Source organism: Bolinopsis microptera, chromosome 3 (assembly GCF_026151205.1).
Source record: "Bolinopsis microptera isolate Bmic1 chromosome 3, MBARI_Bmic_1.0, whole genome shotgun sequence".
Lineage (NCBI taxonomy): Eukaryota > Metazoa > Ctenophora > Tentaculata > Lobata > Bolinopsidae > Bolinopsis > Bolinopsis microptera.
This window is the reverse complement of record NC_087074.1, coordinates 9,204,284-9,225,815: the sequence shown is the minus strand read 5'-3', so window position 1 is coordinate 9,225,815 and position 21,532 is coordinate 9,204,284. Positions and strand designations below refer to the sequence as shown.

Genomic DNA, 21,532 nt, shown 5'->3' with positions numbered 1-21,532 from the left:
TGAGCCGGGTTCAATGTTAGAACGGACGAAAATATGGCTATATCTCAACTATGGATAACACAACAGAGGTGCTATTACAGTTAAATTCTGTTACCTGAACTCAACTAAACAGTTTTAATATTATAGCATATACCATAATATTATGAAAGATATTTTGTGTCAAAAAGAGGTTGTTTAATCATTCTTACACACCAAAGGTTGTTGTGTGTTTTTAATTAATTAATTATTGTTAAAAAAGTTTATATTGAGAATTTTATACAGTAGTCTATAGACCAATTAAATTATTTACTGGTCACGTATATGTGGTTTTAAGAATTTTATGACATTGAACGAATTTATTTATTGCAAATTTAAAGGATTGCTTAATTGCTAGTATTTCATGTATTCGTTTTCACTTCTGCACGTTTAGGCAGTTGCTCTTGTGACCAGAGTTTTAGAGTTATATATATATTATATATTATGTATAGATATAAACTGCGCCTTAAATGACACTGGGACCAAGCACGTTACCATCATCCAAAATCTTAACACTACACTCAATCACATCAGAAAAAAATATCCTGCTTTCAGGGTTACCATGCCCCAGAGATAGAGGCAGGCAGAGTATCCTCATGCTATCCTCTCATGGACCATCTAGGTCTAGCCTCTCTTTAAAACATTTAAAAATCATAGCACGCACACCTGCACCCTCTGCCTCATCAACCTACATTAGTTTAAAAGTGACAATCTAAATCATGGCAATCTAAATGCAAATGGAATCGTTTTGATATAAATAAATGGCAAATAATTAATCGAAATTTTTGTTTGATTTTGTTTAATTGACTGTACAATTTATAATTGTACAATTTATAATTGTACAATTTATAATTGTACAATTTGAGATCTCTTCCCTCTTCAATGAGTTTGCGAAAACATTTATTATATTTTTCAGTACTTATCACTCTCTCAAGATACTAATTAAACTGTTTTTGTGATAACTTCTTTTTTGCTAGAAAATGATAATAACACCAGCTACCCCAAATAAACTATAAAAACTTGACAGAAAAAATAATGCAAAAAGTAAAAGTTGGCAAAGGGAAGATTTCTGGTAACCTTTGGACACGAAAACCAAATCCAGATAAGCATGGGTAAGTATTTGAGTAATTACCAGTATTTATAATCCTATCTCAATACAAAACTAAGAGGTTGCATATGCATATGCAATTGCTAGGTTATAATGCAATGGGTTTAGCCTGTCAAGGGTTATCCAATTGATCCAATAATTTACAATTTCCATTGGTTGAGATTTGATGTAAGAATAGCAAATTTTCAGTTGTTTTATCGAAGTTTGTAACATGGCAGTCAGTGACAGACAGGGCAAATTTGTGAAGTGCTCCTTCAGTCCTTGTGGTGAGCAGATTGTGATCGCAGACCAACTTGGTCACTTGTACATTCTGGATCTTCACAAAAACAGGTTAATTTAATAATTAAGTATCATTGCTTGCTCAATTTATTTATGAGACATTGTTGTTTTTTGAGAAGTGCCAATTCGTTTTAGTGTCATTCTAAATTATTCAATCTGATATAATATAACTGTCATAGTTATTGTTTAGGTTATATGATTTCCAGCAAATATTTCTAATACTGAGCATGAGAAGTTACACACACATTATATCAAACATAACATCATATTGTTATCAGAACATTTTGAACAGGTACACGTTGCTACATAAAGGAACAAAGTACTGTACTGCTATAGACTTTCCAACTCTGAACTTCGTTGTTGTTGCCTATGCTGACTGCTCTGTTAAAGTGATTGACTCTGGTGAGTTACAACTTTGGTGCCGAAAATTTGCTGAAACTAACACATTAGTGTTAGCAATGAAAAATATTGGTCGAATGGATATCTATGAATGTGTCTCTACTTTTTTAATCATACAACAAATGTTTTTATTTTAATTTATTAAATCAGGTTCACACGAGGTTGTTGGAGATTTGAGTCTCCAGAAAACTGTTGTTACTTCCCTAAAACACCACGAGGGTGGCAGATACATTCTCACTTGCTCATCAGAAACAGGAGCTTTGTGGGACCTCCAAACTTTCACAGAAAACGAATGCTGTCGGGAGCCAGTGTCGCTGGTCTCAAGGAGGTACGTTTGAGGAAATCTGGTCACTAATGGTCACAGATTAACACTTTCTTATATTCTATAGTTTGTGTTCTTTTTGTGATATTATGCTTCCTACACTACAAAACACAAAAATCAAAATCTTTAAATTCAAATTATATTTGAAATCTGTAAATAGCATTGAATCACTCGTATAGATGATAATATGTCAAATAGATCATTGAAGGTCACACATGAACGATAATACTAAAATACTAGAATACAGTTTATCATGACATAACGTCAGCAATAACTGCTGCACTTATACACCGGGTCACGTGATGGTCATTCAGTACAGTTTTTTACATGGAAAGTGGCAACCTTTGGTGTCATTGCACAGTTTGAAGTTTCAACAATAACGGTTCCAATCCGAAATGAAACGAACAACTTCAATTTCCCTCATGATGCAACCATTCATCGGCCGTACTAGTTGCTTTGACGGAAATTAATTATAGGCGGTAGTAATAACTAATAATCAGTTATTATCTAAAAATGAATAATCATCTTATAATAGGTGTCATTATTTAATTCATCCAAACTGGAAAGAGTGATAATATAAATAACCAGGTCGCAATATCTCTAGATGCACTTCTATTGTAACAGTCTCGACAATCATGTCCGTCTTCTTCTCCCCTTCTCCTTCATTACTTTCTTCGTTATCGTCTGCGCAAGAGATAAATATGATAGTACAAAAGAAGTGTATTAAAGGAGTGGCTTGAAATCGGTTTCCTGTAAAATTGCTGATCTAGAATATAACTCTGGCGACTGTATTTACAGGAAGAAGATTTTCAGAGGAAAATCAACTTATTTCAAATAGCAGGAACCAAATTAAAAGTATAAATATTATAAAAGGTAAATACCTATGCATTTTTGAATAAGGAGTTCCCCGAAGTTCCTGTTTTCCATACTGTCCCTGATACTAGTTTCAGTTTCTGTTGGACAATCCACGCACTGATCAGCCTTTTCTTCAGAAAATGTGTTATCTGGACACTTCTCACACTGCGTCTGCCCAGCTGACAGTAGAATATTATAGATTGTAAGCGTATACCGGCACACATAAAGTATGTTGTATTCTTGAATTGAAAAAGTATAACATATAACCATTTAAAATACATAAAATTTAAATAGATAGCCACCTTCTGCTGAGAATTGGTTCTCTTCACAAGTTTTGCAAGAAGTTTGCCCTGTCAGGTCTTGATAGTCTCCCGCTGGACATTTCTGGCAATCATTGTTAACTTCCTTTTCTCCCTGAAGATATTATGATTAATAAAAATGAGTCCTTCGGAGATTCAACGAACTGATGATGCACCATCAAATTTTACAGATGTTACATTATCAGTACGTTTATTCATTTAAAAAAAAGTTCATTGCTGTATATGTAATCTGTAAAATTTGAAAAGTATTTTAAAATTAAACCATTATTTGAATACCATCAAATTTGTGGGTCACGAAATCCTCTCCGAACCTCCACGTGGTGTGGCCTGGTTGGCACTAACGGGTGGTGTGCTCTCTTGTTGAGTACTAAGGTTGGGACTTGCCAACTCAAAGTTCCCATGGGAACCAGGAAGTCAACAATAACAGCTACCAAGCACCAGGAAATTTCTCTTTCAGATATCAGGTTACAAGATAGTACACACACAAATGACGATACGTTAGACACAGATACCTAGCTCTAAGAGCTATTAAATCGCCAGGAAATTCTCTTTCAGCTTTCAGGTCCCATCGAAGTCACCCACCACAGAGCTAGGGATTCCAATTCGCTCATCCTGACTACAAGGACACACTGATAATGAGTAGTCTTGGCACTTCCTCCCTCCAGTAACCACTTTTCAGGTCTTTTCAGTTAAGACAGCTAATGCGTAAGGGCTGACACACGCTAGACACAGGCTCGTGATAAGACAAAATTAGGGATTTCAACTCTGACTACGAGAACACACTGATAACGAGAATTCCTGGAACTTCTTCCTCCAATAACCACTTTTCAGGGGACCGGGTTAGCTTTGCCACACTCTTTATTGAAGTGTGACTGGACGCTCTACAATCATCTAGTAGCCGCAGAGTTTGACTGACATCCTTACTGGTTCTATTCAGTTTCTACAGCGGAAGTTCTCAACACTCGAATCAGTTCATCTCGGACATCCTGCAGAGATGCTTTATCACAGCCTGCCCCATTACACGGGGAACCCTTAGATCTACAGTACCCTGGTGGACAGCTTAGCTCTTTAAGCATAGTGGACCTCTTTATTTCTGAGACGCAAAGCTAACCGGACCAGGAATAAACATCAATGCAATGCTTAGGGGATGCAAATAGGACATACAACGTTTAACGATTTACTCGAACTTTTGATTCATTTTTAAGCTCGACGTTACATGGTATCAATTCAGGACAGATATTCCTTCTTCAGGTTCATTGAGGAAATCGTACCCGCTATTTGCGTTATACATGGCAAGTTTCTGGACTAATGATAACTTAGGATCTCAATCAATCATAAATTCCTCTCAGATTCCCAGGCTGCATTTAAAGCCCTTAACAGCACCAATTTTAACTCCAGGTTCGTTCTGAACATCTCAGACCAACTCAACTCGCTAGGTTTTCGCATCGAGTAGAACTTTGTTCCAGGACATGAAGGAGTATACGGTAAAGAACTATAATCAACACCCAAATAAAAGATTACCTCTTCAATCTCCATATCAAGAAGTATAAACAGGTGGCACTCAGTGATAAAGGAAAAACCCCACTAACATTTTTCCTCAACAAAAACAGGTACAAGAAAATTAACATCACAGGTACTCACATCAGATGGCTAACATGGCTACTATCAGGACACAGCCCACTAGCATACTTCCAGACGGTAGCAAACAACTCCAATTTCGAAACACAAGACTGTGAGTTCTCACACTGCCCAGGAAGCAGAAACATCACAACACTTCCTATGTGAATGCATCCAGCTGATGACAACTAGAATGAGGATATTTGGTAAACCCATCCTAACAATTGAGGAACTCATCAATAGTAAACTCGACCACATTATCAAATTCGTGGAACAGTCAACAAGGTTTGACAGAGACGATCTATTTGGATAAGCATCTAGGACATACACCAAGGTTCATAAACAATCATACACTAGACCCACACAGGACTATCCCAGATAGTGACACATATTCAGGTGTGGACCATGCTCGGAAGTCCCTCGCCTGCCCGCCAAAGAAGAACATCTGAAGTGGGTTTGCCCTGAGCAAGGTAGTAACAGCTTCGAGACTCCAGAGGTCTGTTGCGTTGATATCTATTATTCTATGTTTTTGTATATACTTCTAGGGAGTCCTGGAGTGTGGCTAGCAGGAGTCACACTCTGTGGGCACGGCGAGAAGGCCTCCCTCTTCACTAGGAGGCCAGAAACCGTTGACCAAAACAGAGAGAGAGAGAGACCATCAAATTGAGCTTCTACTGTAACTGTGACATTCTTAAACGGTAATTCGAACTATGGTATTTACCACGCTGCAGGCAGTGCACTTTGAAGATCCTTCAGCAGAGATATGACCACTGTCACAAGTTTTGCAAGAAGTTTGCCCTGTCAGGTCTTGATAGTCTCCCGCTGGACATTTCTGGCAAACATTGTTAACTTCCTTTTCTCCCTGAAAATATCGTGATAAATAGAAACCAGCTCTTTGAAGATTTCATTGATTCGATTTCATCAGAAATATAGCTTATGCTATTCATTATATCCAATACATATTCATTAAATACTAATTCATAATTTTATGATTTAAAAATAAATCTTACCACGGGACATTCTACGGGAGGTATGAACTCTTGCTGAAGTTTCATCAGGGTTCCTCTCTTTGGGGTCATTCTGTGCTTTGACATGGAGTTTTCACCAGCCATCGGACCTGATCAGGCAGGTTTACCAAATGATACGCATTTTATCGGACTTTCCTAATACTTCTTGTATTTTTCAGCAATTTTCAATTTGAATATGCCTTGACATACTCTGCAATATGATAACGAAAAAGCCAGCTTTGAGCTGTATTTTGAAAAATGGTAAAAGTAATCACCCATAGCTTTAACGAGATATTGATTGCTAGTAGGAAGTTCTGAGTTGAGTATCTCGTATGAACATGACATTAGGTCGTCCTGATTACTTCCACTCACACTTCCCCCTTTAGCAACGATTGCCGATCCAGCGCTGGGATTGTTATTTTTGCCAAGGATATTTGCAATGGTGATGTGTGTTCATGAACAGCTCAATTTAGAACAAATAAAAATCAATCTTTCAAAATAAAACCTTTTCAATGTTGTGAGTACCACGGAAAAAAATAACGAAGATAAAAACTATACTTGATGAATTGTTGGAAATTAAATAATGAAATGAAATATCACTTACTTGTCTACACCACTATAACCATTAGTTTTTAACTTCCTGACATCGTACTGAGTGCCACCGACTAGCTGGCAAGCATACAGATTTATACCTGACATTCCGCTACTGCTGGGAGAAAACCCAAATACCAGCCACATGTTCTCTAGATAGGATGTCAGGCTGAACTTACTGGGTTTCCCTGATATCTCTATCTGAAGATAAACTCAAATTCAGTTTACAGTAAAACCCTGATGTACCGCAGAGTTTTGGGGGAAGGAGACAGCTGCAGTAAATCGGGGTTTTGATTGTACTGTACGTTGACACCTCATTTGGGGGAAGGAAATGGCCGCAGTGAATCGGGTTTTTCGGTAATTCGTGGTTTTACTGTATAATTAGACTCGGATAAAGCTAGTATAGTGGGAGTTTGAGTTATTCAAAACATTTGAAGGTGTATTTGATGTCAACATGTTTTACATACCTTAGTGGTGTCTGCTGAGGCAGCCTTGTACTTGAGAAGATAATTACAGTCAGTAGGAGCGGAGGAGTCACAATTAGCCGGGTCTTTAACACATTTAACACCGTCACTGTCACATACCATGTCACTCTTTACAGTGGTCACCAGTAATTGCAGTACTAAGACTAACATTATCTACTGGAGTTAGATTACATAGATTGTGCAAGTTAGGGACAAATACTAATTTGGAAACCCATTTATCTCTATCTCCCTCTTATCTCCACGACTTACGAGCGTACAGTTACATGAAGTTTAAAATCATTATTGTTCAAGCAGAAAAAGCAAAAATGAAATTTTTTGACCAAATAATGCTGGAACCAAACTTAACTAAATTTGTCCGTACAACAACTCCAAAACAAAGTCCACGATCTAGATCAAGTTATGCCTGCAAAACGTCATAAATTTAACATCGTTACCATTTCATGGTCCGTGTGCCGCAGTAGCAGTCACATACCATCAATATAGACAGATAGATCACATAATATTTGATATCTGTCCATAAAATCCTACAGTTCATGTAAACAATATATAGACGACAGACGGTACATAAAACCTGGTTACCTGTATACAAAGTCGAGAAAACTACAATTAGATAAAAAGATAAAAGCAAACAACGTTATCAGAACGGGAGCTGTTATTGTAAAATATGCCTAAATAGGAAGTTCTATTTTCTAGGAATACACAAGCCTTAATTATATGACTCTATAGGAAGTTCAATGATCGCAGAAGGTATTCGGGATATAACTACCTTAGTATCTGTTACATAATCTTTGTCAAATTATGATTATAGAAGAAAAACAAGTCTTTTGGAACCGTTTCTTCAATAATCCTCAATTTGGAAGGTTCCGCCGATTAATAATTCCGCTGATTTGATTTGATTTGAAACTTTTACAAATAGTACATATTATACAATACAGCAAAGAGAATTTAAAATAAACGACATCATGGGGTATTATGCTGTGTAAAAGTCGTAGACCTTATTGTAGAAATACTAAAAGCATGGGTAAGTGGTACAAGTTCTGGGGATATACGTATTACAGGTAATATTTCTACCCCCAGACTCACTAACACCACCTCCATCTAAACACACAAAATTAATCTAAAACACACAAATTTAGAATTGTCAAAATAAATAATATAATGATAGACAATGCCACCACGATTCGACCGAAGATGTGGCGCAACAATGCATAATGCGCGGCATTCGTAACACAGCGCTGAAAAGCATTGCTACATTCTGATTTAATTTCGCGTAATCCAATTTCGTATATTCACTGTGGACCACGCAAGGGCCACATCCTGGCGACAGAAAGTAAATGTGATTTAATAGATATAGTTCTATTATACTTGTTATATTCAGCATCGTGATCGATCTATCAGTGGCGGGGGCCACCTATAAATATCATTTGCATTCCTGGACTTAGTCGGGGTCTGTCATTTTGTCCCAGAAGTGTTTTGCCAGGTTCGCCTTGAAAGTTCCGGCATCACCTATCTCTTTAAGGTCAGTCGGTAGATCATTCCAGACACTGTGTGTTCTGAAGAAGAAGCTTCTCTTAAAGGGGTGTGCCTTTGCTTCCACAGTACATTTCAGGGAGAAGTTGTCGTGTCTGTTCTGTCGCCTCTGGTTGATATCAGGCATTTGAGATGTATCAGCTTCATTATATCTCGAGGGTTGCCTTATATTTGAACGCAATCTACCCTGTTCACTGGTTGTTATCGGGGTTAAATAGGATGGGAGCTTCAGTACAGATTGGCCATTGTATATCTGGTGAAATAATAGTAGGTCTGTGTATTCAAACTTTAGCTCCATCGGCAACATGTCTAGCTCTCTTAACCGAGCCAAATATTCTATGTCATTATAGTGATGATCCTGTTCGCCAAGGATCCACTTAACTGCTCTGCGCTGGATGTTTTCAACTTTGTTATTAAGAACTACACTTGTTGGTCTCCAGACAACACTGCAATTTTCGAAAAGGCTTCTAACCAGCGCTAGATAGAATGCCCTTTTTTGTTTACGGTCCTTAATAAACTGTAATATTATATTCAGCTGAGAAGCATGAATATAATATTACAGACTCGAAGACGTGCCATACTGGAGGCAAGGTCAAATGAACACCAGCCATATTACAACATAAATCTTACTAAAATTCATGTACAAGATGACACAATTACATGTAACAAACTCTGCACAAATAACAAAACGTAACTTTTGAGTAAAAGTGTAGAGTGTAGACTGAAGAAGAACAGAGAAACGCATGCTTGTGAACACGTACTCGTGAAATTGCTTGTAATGTACAATTCGAATTATCAACATAAAAGTCTGCAGGCTCTTTAGAATCTGAATTTAAATAGATTTAGCATGGTCTTAACTATTGAAACTAGAGTGCTTCTAGAGTCAAGGTACAGAGTATTCGTTTCCAACCTGAATCGTTGGTTGATATTTAATCAAAAATTTGATAAATTAACAGTTTTAACTTAAAGTCAAATAAATAACAGTTTATACTACAGCTGTTGTTTGTTCCGAAGAGTAACATCCTACTGACCTGTTTCCGTGACGACAGTATATTTGCCTGGGACTGTGAATCTTTGGAGCACCTCTACACTTTACACAAACAGCCCGGGGAACAACCAGCCTTCAACTGTTTCTCTACTACCGCTAGTGGAGAGTTCCTTATTGCTGGTGGAAGGTTCGTTTTGATCCGGACGGTTTCAAGCGTTTTTTAACGACCAAAATTAATCACAACATTATAATCATAATGAATCTCTTATCTGCCTGTGTGTAATATCACGCCGGTATCTGCCCACGTGTGTTATAATATTCTGTTATCTTCACATGTGTGTAACTAGGTTTATCTTATCAGGTCACGCTACTTGCACGTGTGGAGGTTACAAGACCAGAAGTTGCACCACATAGTTGAACTTCCCGAGCGAGTCAAGTCTGTGAAGCAGCTTATTGCTGTTGAACAAATATTCGATCAGCATAACAACACGGTATGTACCACATGATGAAAATATGGTTTTGAAAATCCATTTTAATGAGCCTCTGTAACAACAGTTTCTTATCTGTAACACCACTGTAATACCACTGTAACACCACTGTAACACCTCTGTAACACCACTGTCATAACACTGTAACACCACTGTAATACCTCTGTAACACCACTGTAACGCACAATGTAACACCACTGTAATACCACTGTAACACCACTGTAACACCTCTGTAACACCACTGTAATAACACTGTAACACCTCTGTAACACCACTGTAACACTTCTGTAACACCTCTGTAACACCTCTGTAACACCACTGTAACTCCTCTGTAACACCTCTGTAACACCTCTGTAACACCTCTGTAACACCTCTGTGACACTTCTGTAACACCACTGTAACTCCTCTGTAACACCTCTGTAACACCTCTGTAACACCACTGTAACTCCTCTGTAACACCACTGTAACACCTCTGTAACACCTCTGTAACACCTCTGTAACACCACTGTAACTCCTCTGTAACACCTCTGTAACACCTCTGTAACACCACTGTAACTCCTCTGTAACACCTCTGTAACACCTCTGTAACACCACTGTAACAGTGTAACACCACTGTAACACCTCTGTAACACCACTGTAACACTTCTGTAACACTTCTGTAACACCACTGTAACTCCTCTGTAACACCTCTGTAACACCTCTGTAACACCACTGTAACTCCTCTGTAACACCACTGTAACACCTCTGTAACACCACTGTAACACCACTGTAACACTTCTGTAACACCACTGTAACACCTCTGTAACACCTCTGTAACACCTCTGTAACACCTCTGTAACACCTCTGTAACTCCTCTGTAACACCTCTGTAACACCTCTGTAACACCTCTGTAACACCACTGTAACTCCTCTGTAACACCTCTGTAACACCACTGTAACTCCTCTGTAACACCTCTGTAACACCTCTGTAACACCACTGTAACACCACTGTAACACCACTGTAACACCACTGTAACACCTCTGTAACACCAGGTGTTCGGAGCTCTCTCCCAAGACGGTATCCTCCGGTTTATCAGTCTCAACACCTACAAGATAGTGTTCACAGTTGGAGGACCTGATACTGTTATAAACCACGTGTCTATTAGTCCTAATGCTAAACATCTTGCTGTTATACTGGATTCTGGTTCTTGTCAGGTATTTTACATTGATATATTCAGTGTTCTTCTCCGTTTACAATATCCAATTCTGTCCACAATTTCAGAATATTCCTCGATTCCTGGTACATTTCGTGTTTTTGGTGTACCTTTCCAGTTTCAACCACCCAAGCGTATTCTGTAAGTAAGTTTCTGTTTCAGTTACTGAGTGTTAAAGCCCTGACAAAGAGTCTGAACGTAGCTCCAGCACCTCTAGTAAGAGCAGTCAGTGTTCCTGCTAAAGAAGTTAAGTTGACAGTCGGCGAGAAAGCCACTCCGAGGAGACGATGTTTTCAGGACAGCGATATTAACTTGGTTAGAAATATGTTACCGTGTTTGGTTTTCCTAGTTAAATTTCTTTTTAAGATGGGGAATGGAAGATATAAACGGTGGTTAGTAACAGGGCCACAGCAAAATTTTCGGTGTTCGTTTTACAGTTTACATTATATAGTTTACAATAAATTCATCTGTAGATATCGAAGCTAGACAAAAAGAAGCTGAAGAAGATACTGAAAGGATACGGAGAATATCCTGAGAAATATCGTCATTTCATCTGGCGACTCCTTCTCAAGGTTAAATAAGTGCAATTACTTCTAAACGAACAAAATATGTATATAGTGGACTACATGGTTTCTATTTATAGTTATAACTAATTACAATTTGTCATTCTACGAGATCGATGAATTTAGATCATTAGATATTATGCTTTTGATCATTTTGTTAGTCGGACTTGCTTTGACGGTTCGGTTATACAGTACTTACTCGCTGAGAATTAATTCTTCTAGATTCCAGAAAACACAGAGGCGTACGGAGTGCTACTGGACAAAGGAACTCATCCAGCATTCAAAAACTTACAGCAAGTTTGCCCTGTCAAATCTGCCAAACTTCTCAGAGTCCTTCAAAAGTTAGTGATATGTTGCTCGTTAAAACCTGTTAAAAAACTGATTTTATTTTTTCCTCGCCATGATACCCCTTTAATTGTTTAATACCAAGTTTACACGTAAATTCAGTGTTAGAAAACCTCTATTTTTGTTATATACTTGAGTTTTATAAACTAAGTTAGTAGATATTGCGTTGCTTACAAAACTTTAAAACAATAGTTAATTAACCCCTGCCCACATCAGGGTATTATCCTGTATGGGACACTGGTCCAGTATCTTCAGTATCTCCGACTTCCTTCCAATGTTAGCTTTCCCCTTCGTCAAGATGTTCCAAAACAACCACCTCGTAGCTTTTGAAGTCATCGCTACTTTCGTTTGTGAGTATCAGCGAGTTTGTAATCATTATAATTTTATAGTTATCATTATAATTTTATAGTTATGTTGTATGACTATTCGACTCCACAACAAATACACTATATCATTTTCTCTTTATTTCCCCAGTATCATGGTGTCAAGGATGGTACGACTACTTCCCTCACCCCCCTGTAAACATTCTAACCTGTGTTGAGAACTTGCTGAATCACTACGACACCAAACTGCTTCAACATCTTACTCAATGCGACGTGTCTGCCAAGGTACGCTGCAAGTTATTAATTACTGAAGTAATTAAGTGGTTATACAGATATAATATATTTTATTTGTCGCCTAGTTCCATATAAGTATCTATTATCTAGTGATCAGGTGCATTGTCTACCAGCTGTTAGCAGGTAATTTGTCCCCCAACCGTCGGTTAATAGTCAACGTTAATTCATATGGCGGCTAAGAGTCGGTTACATAGAACTTATAGATCTAATATGTATTATAGATCAGTATCAATAACATCTAAGGCCAAGGTAACAGTATCAACTATCAGTAATATTAGCAGATAATAATTATACTCTTTAGTTATCTACCCCTAATTTACTGCTCTATATCTCAGGTTTACTGCTGGCCACTGTTGTACACTGTATTCTCAGAAGTTCTCTCTGCTCAGGAGTGGATGGTACTTATGGATCACATTGTGTCTAACCCTCCTGGTAAATCATTGCATTTGTAACAAATAATGAAAGATATTTGGATTACATATAGTTTGTAATCCATCAGGACACACCTACTCAGAGCAATTCTAGTTCATTTAGTAGGAACCATTGAAATATTAAAGTGACTATTACGAATATAGTGTAGCTAATAAATGATATTATCAGGTTACTTGCTCTGTCTGGTTGTCGTGTATTTGAACTGTAGCAGACAAGTCCTGTTAAATTGCACTGAAATCAAGGACTTTGAGGTAAAATCATATTACTATATTGTATGCTTCCAAAGTTATAGGTAACAAAACTATAATATGTTTGACTTGTTTGTGTACAAAGTGTAGGTTGTTCGCATTTGAATACGATTATAAAATATGTAAAGAACAAATAATTAGCAGCAATAGCAGCAAATCTGGGGAAACTTGGTGGACATTGACTTTTTTCACACAATTTGAGTATGTTGACTTCAACATTATGTTGCAGCTCATTGTGGTTAATCTCAATGTTGGAGTGATGTTTTTCTGGTGCACAAAACACTGCAGTACGGTCATGTTGAATAATTGTGGTTAATGGGTCATCTATGTGGCCACTATGGTGGTTAAAATACCAGTTTTAGGGTTAACCACCATTTTGAGATATGATATTATGAACTGAATAGTCATTATATTGAGATCATATCATGGTGCAACTATCACAAAAGTTTTCAAACCTCATTGGGGGCATTTTGTGGTCCTAATGGTGGTTAAATTGAAGATGAACGGTGAGCTATAAATATTGCTCTGATTATAGATGTATAGTGTTGGTTGTTCATTTGTGCATGGATGATAATTTTTTATCACAAATGTGCAATTTAATAGTATGGTTGATTTGAGGTGGTTAATATTCGTAAAAAGTGCTAAAAAGATGGTTAAAATGTCAAAATTTATTGTTTACCACCAATCAAAACATTATTAATGATTTTAGTCAACATTTTATGGTCAACAAAGGACATTTGAAGGGTCTTGATAAAATTTATCAAGAAATGTTGTCATAAAAGTGGTTAAAAGGGCTATATTACTTGCTAGGCTGTTGAACAAGGCATCTATTAAAGTGAAAATTAACCACAATATGAACTTCAGATAATGGTTTGCTATCCAAATGAGTGTATATTTGTTTGCAAATGCATAATTGACCCCAAGTTCATGCATTCCGATCAATGTGCAGCTAAGGTGGTTAAAATGTCTCGAAAATACCCTATATTTGCACTAATTAACCATTTTTAGAGCACATATTAGCTTTGTAAAGCTATAGCTGGCCATGCTACATTATCTAGATATAACTACCTGCTCATTTATATGACCAGAAACATTGCTGAGTCCTATGTTGCGTCCATCATGGTTAATAAAGGTCTAAAATTGACCAAAATCAGTGTTTTTGGTCGTTTTAACCGCCATACGGCCACACATTTTGTTGCATTATCTTTAAAATCACTTATTATCCTCCAGCTATCTCTCATAATCAAATATCAAAACAAAATAAGGCACCAAAAGGTCAGAGGTTGCTGAATAATGGTTAATTTGTGATGGCTTCTGTTGACCGAAAGTCCAAAATAAACATGTTTTAACCACATTGAGGCCACATCTAAGGTTTTATGGTATTGGGACCATAGCCAAAAGTTTTGGGCACCTGAATGGTGTCTTCTGCTTTTGGAATTATGGTGATAACTCAATGCTGTGCCATTCCAGGTGGTTAAGTACGCGCTAGCGCGCGCACGCGTACAAACATGGTTTTTTTGATATACCACAGTTGGTGGTTAACTGTTCTACATCAAACCTTCACTAAAAGTATTGGGCACTCTAGTGGTGACATAATATATAAAGAAATTAAGCATAAACTAAATATGTTGGCCTACAGATGGTTAAGTACGCGCTAGCGCGCGCGCACGCGTACACTATAACATAAACAAATAAACCACTCCACAGACCACATTTATTAACCTTTTTAATTTCTTTCTTCAACTATGTGTCAATGAACCGTTTTTGTTCAATAATGACCATCAATATTAACTGTAACACTTATATCTTCACTGTAGTAAGGGTTTGGGTGTTAGAGGTATAAAAAATGTCCACTAACAAATCAGTCATTTTTCGACTACTTAACCACCTAACTCAGCACCAAAATGTTCTGAGATTTTTTTCGTTGCACTATCATGAAGCTATGACATTTTTGGACCTATGTAAATAATCAGATTACTAAAATTCATAATCTTTGATTTTTAAGGGGTGGTTAAATGCTTCAAATTGGTGTATTTCAAAGTTTCCCCAGATTTGCTGCTATTGCTGTTAGTTAAGGCGTAATAAGTGTTGAAACTTCACAGTGACAGTTCCATAATTTCCTCCCAATTTCAGTTTTACTTTCACAACCGGAACAGAATCCTGATATCCCGGCTGGTTTCAAACGCTTACACTCTGTGGGAAACATGCCCTTCTGAGATACACCCTCGCTCCTTCATAAAACCTATCACCCCACTGGTATGTAGATTGTATTTCGTTTACATAATAAAATATTCATACTACATACTACATAATATTATGTTAATAAATGTAGAAATTCTTTATTTTCTACGCATCCAAAGAGAATGTTAACCAGTTCTATCACGTCGCAGGTAGCAGGAGATTACCCTATATTTAACAACTATCCTGAGAAAGTAGTGGATTATCAGCTAAAGGAACGAGAGAGGATTCACAATGATGAATTAGAATACATCAAACAGAGGTAGAACACAGCAGCATCCTGTTTTTGTAGAACATTCTATATAAACAGCTTGCTGTTAGTTTGTTAACTAAGTGTTAATTATTGTGCTTGTCTTGTTATTTGTTGTATTTTCGTTCGTCTAGGACTAATTATTCTAATAAGACAACAACTATTCAGGCAGTTAGCGGAGGAGCTGAAGTCGCACACAGCCCACCTGCAGCAACAGGAGGAAGTGTGGAGGAGGGAACAACAGTTATTGTCTGAGGCTGAACAACAGAGGCGTAAGATACTGCTAGCTGAGGAGAACAAACTTACCGAACAACGTATCAGGTACAATTTATACCATTATTTGTTTTGCATTCTGTGCATTTGAGTTTCATTAATAGTATATTATATATCGAATGAGACTTCTGACAACTTACACAAGATGTTATGATGGATCGCTGGTGAGATGTTTCATGTGCATTATAATAGGAGTCCAATACTTCTAGTCAAGTGACCTTTCTGTTCAGGTTGCAGGCAATGAAGAGGGAACTGCGACTTAGGGAGGTTCAGGTATTGGACTCTGCCCGCAAGAACTTTATAGAAACTGCAGAGAATGATCACAAGGAAAAACTTGTTTTACTGGAAGAGGAGGTTTGTTTCAATCTTACCTCTAAAAATATTATCCTCTAGAATCTAGATGACCCGTGAAGTTATGTGCTAGTTGCGTGTCATCCTTTTGTGTGCTATTTTACGTGCTCAAATAATTGAACTTTAGATCAAGAAGAAAGCTTTGTTAAGAGATTTGGAAACGAAAGGAGCACTGGAAGAAGTAGCTTTGAAAGAACTAGAAATGGAAACTCAGAAGGGATTTCTGCAACAGGAACTTGCCAGGTAAAACTTGTACGATTTCTTATAGAACATTAACAAATAAAACACAGGTTTGCTATGCGGGGGGACTATGAACCCCCTCCAGCCAGTTTCAAGCTTGTCGCCCTGATTACATAGTGAGCTGTAAAGTAAATCAGTTGAGAAATATTAATTATTCAAATAACTTCTTGGGATCTTTGCCGATGATATTAACTTTCCAAAGAACAATAAATATTGTTGTTAAATTGTGGTTTTAAGCTCTAAGATCACGGATTGGTAGGTAGTTTTGTCAGTATGTTGGCTACTATTGACCTCAGAGAACTTTACGTTACAAACAAGAAGGAAGAGGCTTTATCAGCTAATCAAAGAGAAAGAAGTGAATTACTCAGAAGAAAACATGATCTAGATGGCGATATCATTGAGGATAGGGCCACTATCAGAGTCCAGGTTAGTCTCTTATTTTGCCCTTTATCTTGGATTTGAGATAGCGGTTGTTGGAAATATTTTACTGAATTTATTCATTTTCAATGAAAAATAGTGACACAAATTGTTTTGAATTTATGTCCCAAATTTCACTAACACATATCCCTATAGGGAGCCCAACACGATTTGGCGAGGAGTGCAGTGAAAACCATGTCTTTGAAGCATGGTCGAGACGAAGAGAGAGCCCGACATATTAACGCTATTTACACTGAAATAGCGCTTAATAATGTGCGACAAAAAGAAGCTAGAGATCAAACGGAGAAAGAAAAATTGGAAACAGCTCTGAAGGATGTTACAAGGGATATGGTGAGAATCATTCAGTCTCATTTCGAAGATTAGTTCAAAAATTTAACGTCTGTCGTAGTTACGAAATAAAAATATGAAAATGAATAACAAAATACAGCCCATTCAAGTTTGGCGGTTTTTCGTTGGGGCTGTCACATTAAAATATGTTTAGTTCGGTAGCGCGCTAACAGCTTTTATTATCACAAGGCCTTTCTTTTGCAGTTAGTGTTGTTCGCGCGCCACGTGTGCGCGTCTTTGCATTAATGTAAGGCACGTACGTACGTCTCAGCTAGCTAGAATCGACATGCGGCAAGACTTCCATTTTAGAACTCGATGTTACAGTAAACACTTTCGCTTTTGAATTTTCGGTGTTTCCTGATTATACTTAACCAATGACTTCATAATAGCACGCGGAAATGCAGTATCAGCGGGCAGCCATTGAGCAGCAACGCTTGGAGACCTTGTCAACCGAGAAGAGGGTCGAAGGACTCTACGGTGAAATCCAGCAACTCCGAGGTATAACCACTCATCTGACCGGCGAGACTCCGCTTTATCGGCTCTGTCTAATGTCTGCACTTAATTACTTAATACTTAAGTTTAAAATAGCTTAAAATGAATTTGTTACCTTTATCTTCCGAACCTGCAAAATTCTTACTTTGGCAAATTGTCATTGTTTGAAAATGTTGATAATCTCATTAAATCTGGAATTTTTGAGACTTTTTCTTATTTTACCGTGTGTTGTAATTGGATTACAAAATATTTAAAAGCTTAAAATGAGAAAATAATGGAGGAATGAAAAAATAGTTGCTGCAGAATGTAATAATGAGAACTTTCCAACTGTACAATAGCTTTATGTTGTTACAACGTGAATAAGTACTAGTAATGTTAATGTAATTAAGTATTAGCTTTCTCATTGGGATTTCGTAATCTCATTTACGAACTCATTCTAACATTAAGTAATTTTATTAATTATATCGATAAAAACCCTTCCTCTAATTGTATAACAGGTGTATTTGATTACAGGTGCAAGTGATGATAAGGAGAATGCTGAACAGGGTAACACAGTGGTGCTGAACAAGAGACGAGAGAGTTTGGACCGGCGACAAGCTGACGTGTTGAGGCATGTCAGAGACCTCAGACACAAGATAACGGAGGACAATCGCTCCGAACAGAGCACTCTCTCTTCGGCTACTCGATCAGTAAACTCTAGTGTGGGATGATGGGGCATTGCAAGACTAGTTGTTAACAACTATTTAAGATTACTCAGGCGTAATCGGTTGGTGAAACCCAATGACTTCATCTTCAGATAAAACAGCTGCATATCTGCGATATTTCACGCCATGGCCGAATTATATTGCAAATAAGCGCGGGAAGTATGCGCCCTCTGTTGAAAATCTAATGAGATTTTATTATTTCCGTTGGTATATCTTTGGCTAATAAACATGTCGAGTAAACTGTAATAGAAGGTTATATCTTAATGTCATCATATCTTACAATGACTTGTAAGCGTTGTTAATATTATGTTTTAAGCCGTGCTTCATATGTCTCCTTGACACTTGATGATGACTAATGAGTGGTGACGCATTTTTAGTCTACGTTATGTCTCATAACTTTTAATTTCTACTCGTTGCTTTTGAAAGTTTTTGAATTTCATAAGTAAACATTGGTTCTTTAGTCATAACCTCAACTTCCTGTGTGCACGATATTGTGACATCAGCATTATTTTTCAACCTGCTAGGGTGTGCTATGCAAGTATGTCATATCAATGCGAGGAAAAAGTAGGTAGCACAATTATGATGTAGGTGTTGTAATACAAGATTTGCACTAGGTATGGGAATAATAACTGCAGACAGGCCGGTAACAGTTAGTGACGATTGGAAAAATGCATTAACTTACCAGAACTTGACGTTCGATTTTGGGATATAATAGATATTCTAATATCGCGCCACGCATGTATGAAACCACAAAGAAATAAGAATGTGCTTCCCATTAATTTTGCTAGGCCGGTCATACCAAAGTATGGAAAGCTGTGTTCGATGTAAAGAATATATTATTTCTGCGGTATTTATATTCGTTCCTTTATGTTCTGTTTATGTGAATTTTGTTTTTGCTGAAAATAGCAACCATCTGCACGTTGTATCAGTTTGAATTTTTAGGGGGATTTGAAAGAGATTTCTTATTTCCAGCAACATATACCATGAGATTTATTTCGCTTTCTTAGTAAACGTTTTCGGTTTGACACAAATCAGCAGATTTAACTGTAACGTCTGTAATGATGTCGACTTTTAATTGTTCTACAGTCAGCAGAACGTAATTGTTTTAGTCCCACTGTCAAGCAAAAGTCACACTGTCGTGACTGAAATTAACTGGTCGTGACCGAGATTAGCTACAAATAAGTCACGTGATTATCTACAACTGAGTCACGTGATGGTCTACTGGGAGGGTCACACAGGGCAATCACGCACCAACTTGTCACTTGATTATTGTTAATGTCAGCGATATAATGTCCCACGATCGTATGGCATAGTAACCTGTGAACTTGAATGTACGAGACAGCAGATAAGAACCCGAAATGGGACCCAATACTAACGGACCTAGCCTCCATTACTTCCGGTGAAGTGGACAAGAAATGTTACAGCTTATTGCAAGAAAACTCTTAACACCCTAAACGATTAGGAAGAGGAGCAAGTAGTTCTGGGGAGGTGTAAAAAGTTGTATTATTAAGTCCTAGCAAGCAAGGTCGTATTGATTTTATTAATTACTACTGGGAAGCCCGTCAGGCCTAATTGTTGATATGCTAATGTTGCTGCGAGATTTTTTTCTCTTTGCAGCCCTCCCTTTTTGTCTTCCACGTAAAATATACTGCCCTCTCGATACATCATCGTGCCGTTACTCATATGTATCCTGTTGCAGATCTAATTATTAATCGATCGATTAGTTAATTGCATGTTAATTGCCAAATATCACGTCACTGGTACATGATCATATTAAGGAACCTTTGTGATGATTTCTATTTTGTTTCGATACAATATTGATAATCAACCCTATCTATTTCGATCATAATGTTCTATAATACCAACAACCAACAACGTTAACCCCGGAGAATACTGCTTAACTCAGCAGTGCTCCCTATTTCAGGGGGTCCACAAATTCAGGCCAGGCTTGTCTCTTGTTCTTGTTGCTACTGTCCAGTTTGCATATCTAATTCTTTTTTATAAACAGTGTCAAAATATAAGCCCTGTTCTTTCATCTTTTATTGAATTGAAATACAACTCCAGCTTACCTCCAATATAACTGTAAGACCACAAAACCTCCTCATATTTTAGTGGAACTGCTCCGGAACACATACCTTATCATCACGGCCCCCACCCGGGATTCTTCCAGATCTTTTGCCTGCGGTATTATCTGAGAAATTGATACTCTGCCCCCCATAATGTGATGATGTGTGATTCGAAGCATTACTATTGTTTCGTACTTAATAATTATATTACGATTAACAGTATCATCCGCTAATTAGATTACTGATTTATTGCTGATAGCACCAGATTCTTTTCTTCCTAATGTGCGTATTTTGTGTTTTTGAACCTGTTCCTGATGACTGAGTCCTATATTCTGGCACTTACCAGAAAGGTATATATTTGTCATTTGTGTACGGTTTTCCTTGTGATCAGCAAGTATCATAAAAATGATACTTGCACTCGAATTTGACAGAATTACGCACTTTGATTCAATTTTCAAATAAAGTACACTAAAATACAGGACATAGGCGCTTACTGCCCGATGGGCGATGGTGGACTAAGAATCACAGTAGGAAGTACTGGTCCTGCTCCTTCGACCCTCAACTTTATAACAATTAATCTTAACCGACAGTTAGTCTTATCTCATAACTGCGCAAGGGTACTTATAACTGACCATCACGACTATTATTACCCATGTTTAGTCGTGTAAATCGTACTTGTGTAAATCGTCTTCACCCTGTATACTTTAATCTCGATCCTGGACCTATGTGGCAAGTTTTCTCCCTTTTTTCCA

The 21,532-nt window shown here is 37.4% G+C and overlaps 2 protein-coding genes across 3 annotated transcripts; one reads left to right on the top strand and one right to left on the bottom strand.

Annotated features, from left to right (window-relative positions):
• The first annotated feature begins 958 nt into the window (after positions 1–958).
• LOC134812267 (TBC1 domain family member 31-like) lies at positions 959–19,805 on the top strand. Its single transcript, XM_063819598.1, is given in 24 exon segments — positions 959–1,127; positions 1,313–1,453; positions 1,695–1,804; positions 1,952–2,080; positions 2,083–2,129; positions 9,525–9,703; positions 9,878–10,007; positions 11,036–11,197; positions 11,359–11,511; positions 11,670–11,768; positions 11,982–12,100; positions 12,321–12,454; positions 12,579–12,712; positions 13,057–13,153; positions 13,322–13,404; positions 15,535–15,657; positions 15,792–15,901; positions 16,058–16,210; positions 16,393–16,516; positions 16,641–16,756; positions 17,050–17,179; positions 17,327–17,521; positions 17,908–18,016; positions 18,524–19,805. Coding segments are annotated over 24 exon segments (3,051 nt in total). The 5' UTR covers positions 959–1,050; the 3' UTR covers positions 18,721–19,805.
• Positions 2,251–7,157, bottom strand: LOC134812275 (uncharacterized). 2 transcript variants are annotated; one of them, XM_063819616.1, is made up of 8 exons: positions 6,981–7,157; positions 6,527–6,714; positions 6,198–6,328; positions 5,926–6,032; positions 5,637–5,777; positions 3,281–3,392; positions 3,005–3,157; positions 2,251–2,807 (listed from the first exon to the last, which is right to left on the bottom strand). In XM_063819616.1, exons 1-8 carry the CDS (start codon positions 7,146–7,148, stop codon positions 2,674–2,676), a joined length of 1,134 nt encoding a protein of 377 aa, XP_063675686.1. In that variant the 5' UTR covers positions 7,149–7,157; the 3' UTR covers positions 2,251–2,673. The 2 variants fall into 2 exon arrangements, with proteins under 2 accessions (XP_063675686.1, XP_063675687.1); XM_063819617.1 differs by lacking the exon at positions 5,637–5,777 and having other exon boundaries at positions 2,645–2,807.
• Positions 19,806–21,532: the final 1,727 nt, after the last annotated feature.